Raw genomic sequence first — 11,377 nt, 5'->3', positions numbered from 1 at the left:
ACTGGTTAAAAAAGGTCAGGCCACTGTGTGCAGGTCTATATCATGCAACCTCAATGCCTCAGGAACAATGAAGTACAATGTAACATCGGGTAATAGGAAAGGCAGAACAGTAGTAAGGACACTTGGCTGTGCAGCAAAAAGCAAGATGAGTATACTGACAGACCATCCCCCAAAAGGAAGTACAACACATGAAATTTTATACCAAAATCATAATTATTCTATTGCTAAAATCAAATGAATGAATGTTCTTCAAGAGCCAGCTAAACTAACTAGCAAACGCAGGAGTGCCACCTAATCCCAAAGAGTAGAGTTAGCCAAGCAGGATGCTTTATTGCAGCTACTTCCAGATGCATACAGCTTTGGTAAATACAACAAAACAATGCATCAGAGAGGAACAAAATTCATGATTTGGTGATAACTTTACTTGCTTTAATGCATTGAAAAAAAAATAAACAATCCCTCACCACCCCTTCCTCAGTTCACATTACATCTTAATTTAAATCATACATAGAATAAAATGAGAGCAATACCGGTCAGTCTCTTTAAACAGGTTTATTACAACAGATACAATTCACATGTGACTAGCTTGTTGTCTTCTGTTCCCCCACACAACCATTTGAAGTATATTTTAACGCTGGGCAAAACGGATTTTGTTTTTTTTTTTTATTTTTATTCTTTTTTAATGCTCTGTAAATTCATGGCTGAGCAAGAAATGTGCCTGCAAGCACACGTCGTGTGTGCAGATCGGCGGTCATCACAGGTGGAGGTACTTCAATAATTTATACAAACGAGTGGGTTCTTGACCAATCACTGCAATGTTAAGCTACTGTACAGAGGAATGAAAAAATATATAGAAAAAAAGTGCCATAGCAACAGTGCCATAAAAGGGGAGAAAAAAAATGAGATGCATATGGGGGGGTAAGTCTCGTTATTTGGGAGGAACAATTCCAGGAAATGCCAGCAGGGATACCATAATGCAGCACTGATCTTAAAACAAGGCTGGGATGAGACAGTGACATCTAGCACAAATGTTTTGTACGCTTCCCAAACTGGCTGAGGATATTTTAGACAAAGATACGACTGCTCGGTGCTGGTATCTAATTTCTGGAAACAAAGCAAGATTTCTGAATGATAAATTAAAACAGAAAAAAAAAAATAACAGCTAATTTTGCTGACAAGCTTACATGAAAAAGGCTAGGTTTTTACCACCTCAGCATTGATTAGTTTTGGATGTCAAAGCTCTGATACAACATGGGCGTCCCATGGCTTCAATCTACAAAACATATTTACAACGTGAAGGATACATCTACAAGTATAATCTACATTTCGAGGGTTTTACAAATCCTTGTATTTGTCCCTCTCGACTCCCTCCAGGCCCACTTCTCCCCTGAATTGTCCATATGCCCGGCCCAACGGTCCAAAGTGTACTCTTATGCAGCTCAGAAAAAGTGTCGAGTCGGGGCTCGCTCTGCTTTACTGTCCAAAGTCCACGTGCAAGACAGAAAATCTTCACACCATGAAGGAATTCTGGTTTTTAAGTTTTTCAAGTTCTTTAATTTGCTGTCTCAAAAACAGTATCCTGCAAGAGAAAAGAAAAATCAAAGCTTTAGACTTATAAAAGCAAATGTCAGTTTAAAGGGAAACTAAAGGTCAACTTTTTAATCACCGATCTCCTAGAAGTGTGAAGATAAGGACCTTCCTGATCTGCATACTTTTTCAGATATGGTGACCCAAAAGCATAAGATTCTAGTTGAAATTTCAGATTTAATCAGCTAAATAAATTCCAGGAGGATCAGAACAAAAAAAAAAAAAAAAAGCGTGCAAACTCTTAGGGCCTGTGCACACCAGAACACAGTGAAGGAAAAGTGCATTCCATGCGCACTACTTGCACCACGTTCAAAAAGCACTGCCTGTGCAGTCTGCTGTGAATGCCGCTACATTAATGGTACCCAAATGCAGACTACAAACAGTGCATTTGTGGGCACCAAATCACAGGGTACTGCATTACCATGTAATTTTGCGTGGCGAGTTTTTCAAAAGTAGTGCATGCACTAGTTTTTGTGCATTCCAGTGCGAGTTGCAGCCCATTCAAATGATTGGGCTGCAAACCTGTGCAACACTGCTGTGAACCAGCCCTGTTTATTTTCCATAAAGGATAAGTTCATTTTAAAAATAAACTGCACTTTTAGAAAGAAAAAAAAAAAAAAAGAATTATTTTATTTTTGGAACCCGTAAAGCATTGCACCAGGGATCAACAGATCACTGGTGCCATGCAGGTCTCCCGCAGACCTGTCAGTGTATTTGTGTGCCCTTACAGGCAAGCAGAAACACTGACAGAAGAAACAGAATCAACAGCACCGTGGTAGTTCATTGAGAACTACAAGCCAACAGCCACAAAGGATTTCGGTACTTGTAGTCCATTCATTCACAGAACTCTGAATAAATGGGGTGGCAGGGGTAAATCTGGCAGCAGCTGCAGCATTAGGAAAATGCTACATGTTCCACCCTAAAAATGGATGGAATATGTAACATGTTCCCAGAGGTTCACTTATCCTTTAAAATGCAAACCAAGTAGAACAACCTGTCCCCTTCCAGCACACTGCAGACTGGGACACTTGGATGTCTGTGGGGATGGAATGATTTCTCTGCAAAAGCCTGACACTTCCTCCCGAGTCATCGCTAGGGGTCTCTAATAAGCGGGTAGCATTAGGTTTTTCTGACTTTGGAACTTTAGACATGACTCAATAAGGGGCATGTCTGACCTCTGCAATGAGAACACTGTTTCCACCCAAAGAACAAGAATTCCACTCTCTGGCACAAATGCAGGGGACAGGCTTTTCTACTTAGGCCGTGGCTGTTTTAGAAAGAAAATGAACTAAGACATTTTTAAAACCTCTTTTGTTTTGATGCATCTGGAATGTATTTAGCGGATTTTAACAGAAAGATCAATAGTGTTTTATATATGGTGGGTATTAGGCCACTAGCATTTTCAAAAGGTGGTCAGCAATGGCAGCCTCCATATTTCGTTACTTTAAAAAGGAAAGCTGATATACAAAATAGTAGCAAGCACATTATGTGCTAGTTATTAAAGTAAAAAATGTGAGTGTTCCAGTCAGTAGGAAAGGGGAAATGATCTTTAGTGATCCAAAAGTTTCAGCCAGGGCAAAAGAAAAAAAAAAATTAAAGGATTTACAGCTTGTATCCACATTTCTGGACATCTTCTAGTGTACGCAATAAACAGCATCATCGATTGCCACCTAAACGTCCATGCAAGTCTTGGACTGAATTGGCTGAATCCACTGGCTGGCTCCTAAATTATGAGCCCATTTTCCTGTTTTCAGGCATACCTTTTCAGAATGCTATAGTAAATCCAGGCAGCAGATGTATAGGGTTCACTAAAGGCAAGAAACTTCATTCAATTTATCTGTAGTTACTTTGAATACGTGATCATGTGCACGATAAAGTGATTGTAAAGTCTCTTAACATGTTATACTTACCCACTCAGTGCAGTTGATTTTGCGCACAGCAGCCCAGATCCTCCTCTTCTCTGGTCCCGCTTTGCTGCTTCTGGCCCCTCCCTCCTGTCAAGTACCCCCAAAGCAAGCAGCTTGCTAAGGGGGCACCCAAGCCAAGTCACAGCTCCCTGTATCCATTCAGACACTGAGCTGCTGTTCGGCCCCGCCCCCCTCTCCCAATTGGCTGACTTTGATGGACAGCCACGGGAGCAAATGGCGCCACTGCTGTGTCTCAGACAATCAAAGAGGGGAGAGTCCTGGACAGCCAAGGGACTCGTGGACATTGCTGGACAGAGACAGGGCTCAGGTAATTATTAGGGGGTTGGCTGCAAGCACTGATCAGATGCAGATTATCCAGCATGCTGGTTCGACAGATGCCAAGCGGGAGATTGGCTTCTGTCGGACAAGCAGCTGTACACATGGGCTAAAAATCAGCCAGTTTCTACTGTATTGGCTGATTTTGGCCTGTTTGTACAGGGCTTTAGTAAAGCAGCCTCACTAAGTGCAGAATCCTTTTCTTAATTTGCAGATTCAAATGGGCTTTAATGCTTTTTTCATTTCCAAAATGGCCACTATTTGCAAAGCGAGTGAACCGCATGTAAACCAGCTACCATGACTTATCTATGCCACTTCAATGTGCGCGGATTTATATGCCCAAGTCTTACTTTTTTTTTTGCTTCGAGTTTTCAAAAAAAAATTTTTCACAAAAACGGACTAAAGATGAACGGGCCAACGATTTGCGCAATCTTTTATTCATAGTGTGGTAAACACCTTAAAAATGAATCTGACTCTAAAAGATATAAACCAGCACTGTGATATAAACTACTGATTTTAGTAAATTGAGCACGTGCCATTGGATTCTGAGATACACAATGTAAGCAAATGCAGGGCCCTCTTAAACCTTCTGTATTGAATTATATTGTAACTGTACTGTCTGCTCCCACATTGAAAGGCACTGCACAAACTGTTGGCTCTATATAAATTCTGCATAGCAGGGATATGCAATTAGTGGACCTCCAGCTGTTGCAGAACTACAAATCCCATGAGGCGTAGCAAGACTAATCGCCACAAGCATGACACCCAGAGGCAGAGGCATGATGGGACTTGTAGTTTTGCAACAGCTGGAGGTCCGCTAATTGCATATCCCTGCTGTATAGCAATAAATACAGCCCTGTCTAAATTGGTCCCACAATGCAAAGCGGGTCTCCCTGCACAGGCCACTAAGGCATCCACAACGTTTTGTATGGGGTACCCAACATGATCTGCTTCTCCTGTAACTTTCGTAGACCTGGGAGGCTTCTGTGGTACGTGGTTAAAATTTACCAGCAGCATAGATGTGTACAGGCACAGTACGGTTTATGCTCTGTCAGTGGCTAACATTAGATGATGTGAACACATGTTCAGGAATACTAAAAAGCTGATGGCTCATACTGGTTAATAAGCAGCCTTTATCTCATTTCTATTTAGACTCTCTAGCCAACAGGAACAATACCAGAGGACAAAAACCATTCACATGCTGATTAAAAAAGTTGACCGATTTACAGAGAAAAAAAAAGTATTCACCAGTACAATAAAAAACAAAAAAACTATATATTATGATGTAATACACAAAGTACAGAGGGAAAAAATGATTACACACCTTTGCTCACGCAAAGTTGCTTGAATTTCACATACTCGAACTAAAGACCTTAAATTTTTCAACTCTGTACAAATTTCAGACATGTGAATGCTTCCCATGTTGTGGGCTTCTTCACGTAACCTTGATGCCTGAAACAAGCAAGACAATAAAAAAAAAAAAAAAAAAATATACAAATTTACTTGCCAATGAAAATGATTTAAAAAAAAAAAAAATAAAAAAAACTATCCTGCATTATAAGAAAGAGGAAACAAAGTATAATAAATTAACCCACAACACCAACAAAATCCATTTAATCCTGACATTATCTGAAACAATGATGGACAACCTAGTAAATATTGTAAATATTATAAATATATATATATATATATATATATATATATATATATATATATATATATATATATATATATATATATATATATATATATCAAAAAAACACCCCAGTCCTTTGTGCACTGCAAATATATAGGTCAGAAAAGGGGGTAGAATATAATATCTGCCCAGCTGCACTGGAGCTCATCCCAACCACCTACAAGTGGGGAAAAAAGGGGCACTAGCTGGTAAGTAAGCAACGTCTCATCAGTGTGATCACTTCTATTTATCTCTACTTGGACACAATTAATGTATTCCCTATAATCCAATGACCACCATCCACACATTGTAAAACAGCACTCTGTTAGAAAAGTCCTGCACTAGATAAACATTGGGAGGGAGATTTACTAAAACTATTGCACACAGAATGTGGTGCCGATGTGCATAGTAACCAATCAGCTTTTAAATTCAGCTTGTTTAATTAAGCTTTGACAATAAAAACGTAGAAGCTGATAGGTTACTATGCACAGCTCCACCAGATTCTGTGTGCTCCAGTTTTAGTAAATCTCCCCATTGTTTACAAACACCATCAACCACAAAGAAAGGAAAATGAAAAAAACAGAAAAAAACCAAAAACATAATAGTCAACATCACCTGCTTTTCAGCGTGCTCAGCCGGCCAGCCTTGCACATGCTTTATAAGGTTTTCATTGAAGTAGGCAGCTAGCGTTGGCGTCAGTGAAGATGAAGATGATCGTGCAGACGAGTTCTGTTGTACAGACGACGTGCTTGATGCACAAGTGCTGGAGGCAAGATTGGGGCTTGGAGATGGGCTTCTCTGACTACTAAAAGGGGACCAAAGAGAAATATTTATGTAATTGTCCTCTGACGTCTATGCTGAATTTGTTATAACAAGAGCATGGAAAGGGGAAGGGGGGTTGAAAAAACACACTGCACAACAATCCTTTTGCAAAACTACATATTTATTGACAAACTATTCAAACTGTTCAAAAAGAAACCTACAGATTTGTTTTCTGGGGTGGGGGACTTGCTTTAGTGATAGGGATTTGATATGAACTATGACCTTAATGTGCTAATCTTCTGCTACCATAACCTTTGCAGTACCCAAATGTTGCACTAGGTGTCACTGATGTACGCACCAAGAGATCTTATAAAAATTCCTTCCCATCTGAAGACTCCTCACGCTACCTCCTTCATTTCCATGGCACACTTCACCTCCAAAAAATGTTCCTGAAAAGCACAAAGCCCCTTACCTGGAGCTCATAAAAGCAGACACAGTCAGCTGGTTAAATCAATCTACCTTCATGGTCTGCTCTTTATTCTACATTCTCAAAGATGGCCACAGAAAAAGCCTACATTTCATTACAGATACATGGCATTGGGAGAATGGAAAAGGCAACAATTATAGATCAATCATTTGACCAAGACTCACTATTTATGCACCACACCTTGGCTCCATTCACTTCTACAGATAAAAAAAAAAAAAAAGGAAAATAAAATAAAAATTACAAGAGCCACCAAGCTTCTCTAACACATTTCACTCCAATAGGGGTTTAATTATTGGGATCTCTCCAAGTCATTTATTGAAAAAACATGTCAGAAATATGGTGCATTTTGTAACAACCTGACATCTGAAAATAAATAGTTTCAGTGGTGGTACAGTTTAAATCCTTTTACTTTATACAATGCAGGGAGCAGACAAAACTTGCTTAAAGGGTAAGTTCATCTTTTGGAACAGGTTACATGTTCCACCCAGATTTAGGGCGGAACATGTAACATAATCCAGCAGCAGCTGCAGCCTTGATGAACCCCTCCTCCCCCAGTGAGAGTTTACTGTAGGAAAATAACGCGGCTGTGCGGGACACCGCCTACCCGGCCATGTCATTCATTCACAGAGTTCTATGAATAGTAAACTACAAGTCCAGATAGCCTTTGAGGCTGTCGGCTTGCTGTTTCAATTAACTACCAGGGCACTGTTCAGCACTTTGGTAGCTTATTGTCTCTTCCTGTCAGTGTGCATCTGCCTGCCGGTATGAACAGAGAGATTCACTGACAAGTCTGCAGGAGTCCTGCAAGCACATTTTTTTTTTACCTGAAAAAAGATATACAGTTATAATTGTTTTTATAAAAAGGTGAACTTATCCTTTAAGCCTTGCACTCATGCCTGTGGCACAACAGCAAGTTGACCTGGAGCATTATCTTTGTGGGACTACTGTATGTGGACATTAAAAAAAAAAAAAAAAAAGACTGTCAGCTCTGGGTCGGAGCCGCTGAACAATCCGATGTTAGTACAGCGATCTCCCCACCCTGAGCTGTTGTGTTCTGATGGGGGGACCCACTCGCCAGAACACTCCGATTAGCGCTCTCAGCCATTGGCTAAGTGTGCTGATCGGGAGCTGGTTGGCTGCTGGTTTTCCAGCACGCTCATCTGACAGAAGCCGGCCAAATGGACACAGAGTGGACACATTCCGCAACAGCACTCTAACATGGAAACAAACTTTTTGGATCTAAAAACTGAGCTAAGAGAAACTTCCACCCCCAACAAAATTAAATAAAAAAACAAATCAGCTCAACATTTGTATTATGTGTTTCTACTGATGAAAACTTTCTATAATTTGCAAAGTTAATAAAAGCATTGCAAAGTTAACCACAAATGAAATAAAGATCTTTTACCAATTTTACCAAAAAAAAAAAAAAAGAAAAAGCCCAGAAGTTTAAAACGGGATTTTAGAAAAAAAAAATAGAAAAAAATAAATATAGTTAAAGGAAGAAGGGGAAGGAGAAGTTAATTAGAACTGGTTTAGGGTTAACTAAGGATTAATAATGGGCTAAAATAGCAACACATTTTTTAGGCCCCTTTCCCACTGCTGTGTTGCATTTGCACCAATCTGAATTTTTCCTGCTGGAATAACCAAGTTATGCAATTAGCAGTGGCTGCTCAGCCCTTTTAAACTAATGGCGGGCTGATAGTGGCCGCTACTAGACGCACGTAGCCACACACAGAGCGGTTAGCTGCAGATAGGGACAGATGTAAAAGCCTGGACGCAGTCTGCCTATAGTTCTACTTCACCTAACATCATATGCAGACCAATGCTCATTCTTTGAACTGAAGATGAAGGAAACAAAGTAGATACAAAAGTAATAATGTTACTATGTATCTCTATCTCCTGTATAAACAGTTTATAAAGCCTACCTTATGGTGGGCATACAATATAGCAAAAATCGTCCGAAATTCGGTCATTTGGCCAGTTCGTTCTTTTTTCAGCCAGTTAACATGCACAAAATCGCTAATCGTTGGGACGCTTTTCAGCCAAAAAAAAAATCTAAGGACAAGTTTGGAAATTTTATACCGAACGAACGATAAATTAAAAGGTTAATGTGTTTCCCGTCCAAACTGTTTGCACTAGGTATATGTAAAAAAACGAACAAAAAATTTTATTCATTTATGTCCACTGAACGATTTATCAGCCATTACATGATGGCACTATCGTTTGCTCTCATGGCCGAATGTTTGTTTTTCGAAAATGGGTTTGGCCAATTTTTCATATAGTATGGTCAGCATTAGACTGTGCTTTCTGACAGCAGCTTTTACTATTGCTGAATTTACAGAACACTTTCTGGTGATTTTGACAAAATGGGGGTGCTGCTGTGGGGCAAAAAGATGTACTACACACAGCCTGTGTATTTCATGAAGTACCTTTAGGTGCAGCGTTGTCACATGATCTCTGATCCTTCCCATCCCCCCAGCAGGAATACAGACTCTATTAACCACCTCAATACTGGGCACTTTCGCCCCCTTCCTTCTCAGACCAATTTTCAGCTTTCAGCGCTCTCACATTTTCAATGACAATTATGCGGTCATGCAATGCTGTACCCAAATGAAATTTTTATCATTTTGTTCACACAAATAGAGCTTTCTTTTGGTGGTATTTATTCATGACTCCGTTTTTTATTTTTTGCGATAAGCGAAAAGAGAGCGGAAATTTGGGAAAAAAAATAATATTTTCTTCTTTCTATTCTAATAGAAATCAAATAAAATCCAATTTTGTCATAAATTTAAGCCAAAATTTATTCTGCTACATGTTTTTGTTAAAAATCCCGTTAAGGATATAATAATTGGTTCGTGTGATCACGGACACGTGTGCAAATGATCATGTACAGATGTGCGCAGGTGATCATGGACATGTGTGTGCAGATCATTGGGACATGTGATTTTACTGGGACATATGTGGGGGACATGTGTTTTTACTATGTGGGGACATGTGTTTTGGGGACATTGTGTGTTTACTTTGTGTTTTTTTTACATGTGTGGGGACACTAGACTGGTGATCAGTGAGTAAAAAGCTGTAAAAAACAGCTCATACTCACTGATCACCAGCCGGCTGCAGCGATCCGCTCTCCTCTCCGACAACTAACGTGCGAGGAGAGGAGAGCAGATTGCCTAGCAACCGGCTCTGTGTTTACATCACATGAAGGCTGTGATTCGACACGGCCTTCATGTGATCAGGAGGGCCAATCGCAGAGCCCGTCCACCCAGAAGGAGAGATAGCCCACCCGGCTGTTTATGTGCAGTTTATGTGCAGTGGCCGGGTGGGAAGTGGTTAAAGGGATGCTAGAACTGGTCGGAAAGGGGTTAGAGACCAATTTGGTAATAATAAATAAATCGGATTATAGTGGCCAGATTTCTCAAAAATGGTTTGTTCCCTGGCCTGTCCAAAGAGCCTGCCATAGTTTATCCCCCGAAAACTGCAGGTCACTGGTCATTTCTGAATTCAATGGTTCTGTGCCCCAAAGCATGTCTAAACTTATTTCAATAAAATCATTAAGTATACAACCCAAAGTATCAGTATGACAGTCAACAAGCATTTTCAGGAGAGGTCAGCAATGGATGCCTCTCCTGATGGGTGTACTTTAGCTTTTGGTTTGATATAGGGCTGGCCAAGAATACTGCCAGAGATACCAGAGTATCCATGAGAGGTGTAAAAACCAGCATGTAATTTAACTTGATAACAATCATGCTTTAAGTATAGTTGATCTTTGAGACAATAGAATTGATGCAATTCAGTACATACTAACCAAGCACATTTCAAAGTTCTAGAAACAAGGCGTTAGGCCCCTTTCACACGGGCGCCTCCATTGGACAGACTCCGCTTGGTCAGTGGAGGATTGCTCTGCTGATCCCCCTGCTGTGCAGAGCAGAGACGGACACAGTCCCGTTCTCCTCTATGGGGAAGATTGGGTGAAAACAGACCGCCTTGTCAGTTTTCATCGGATCTTATCAGATCCGCCAGATGGGTGTAAAATAGGACCCACCACCTGTCTGGATTTGGCGGACAGGATCGGATAGCAGCAGGTTTCAGCGGCCACATCACCACTCCACAGGAGTGATTGGAAGGTCTGGTCAGGTCCACCTGAAACACTGACAATCGGACGTGATCGGACAGCCCGTGTGAAATGGGCCTAAGGTTTGACTGCACAGATGTAAACTGTAAATAAGAAGAGGACCAACAAAAGCCCATACAGTACTTGCCTCTGACGCTGAAGGTTTCGGGGGGAGGCAGGTTCATGACCTTGGGATTTTTCTGCAGTCACTGACTGCTGTTGTACTGTCTGTGTAGATGGTCCTTGTTTAGCACCAACTGCAGTACTGGCCTAGAATGAAAACCAGGTTTAGTCACCAACAATGAATAATCAGTGCATTTCATGACAAAGGGGGGAGTGAAAAGTCAGAGGTTTCTACCTTTGGCTGTGAAGATACAGGTGTGGTGTTTAGCAAGGGTTTATGTGGAACAGTGTTAGTCTGCGGCGTGCTGATTCGGGGGGACACGTATGACCTTGGCGATGAGGCATCAGACGTCAAAGACATGGGTGACTGATTTGATTGTGTCGCT

General features: G+C 40.8%; 1 protein-coding gene across 4 annotated transcripts in view; it reads right to left on the bottom strand.

Moving 5' to 3' along the window:
- Positions 1-537: 537 nt before the first annotated feature.
- WAC (WW domain containing adaptor with coiled-coil) overlaps positions 538-11,377 on the bottom strand; it is a 98,916-nt gene continuing 88,076 nt past the window's right edge. For 2 of the 4 annotated variants that reach the window (XM_073629840.1, XM_073629842.1), the window contains exons 10-15: positions 11,227-11,375; positions 11,017-11,138; positions 6,919-6,951; positions 6,121-6,310; positions 5,155-5,282; positions 538-1,579 (exon numbers count right to left, since the gene is read on the bottom strand). In XM_073629840.1, the coding sequence (XP_073485941.1) occupies positions 1,510-1,579; positions 5,155-5,282; positions 6,121-6,310; positions 6,919-6,951; positions 11,017-11,138; positions 11,227-11,375 (692 nt within the window). In that variant the 3' untranslated portion in view covers positions 538-1,509. The remainder of the gene's footprint in view (positions 1,580-5,154; positions 5,283-6,120; positions 6,311-6,918; positions 6,952-11,016; positions 11,139-11,226; positions 11,376-11,377) is intronic. The other 2 variants (XM_073629843.1, XM_073629841.1) reach the window with 2 other exon arrangements.

Source organism: Aquarana catesbeiana, linkage group LG05 (genome assembly GCF_042186555.1).
Source record: "Aquarana catesbeiana isolate 2022-GZ linkage group LG05, ASM4218655v1, whole genome shotgun sequence".
NCBI classification, from domain to species: Eukaryota; Metazoa; Chordata; class Amphibia; order Anura; family Ranidae; genus Aquarana; species Aquarana catesbeiana.
This window is presented reverse-complemented; position numbering and strand designations above follow the sequence as displayed.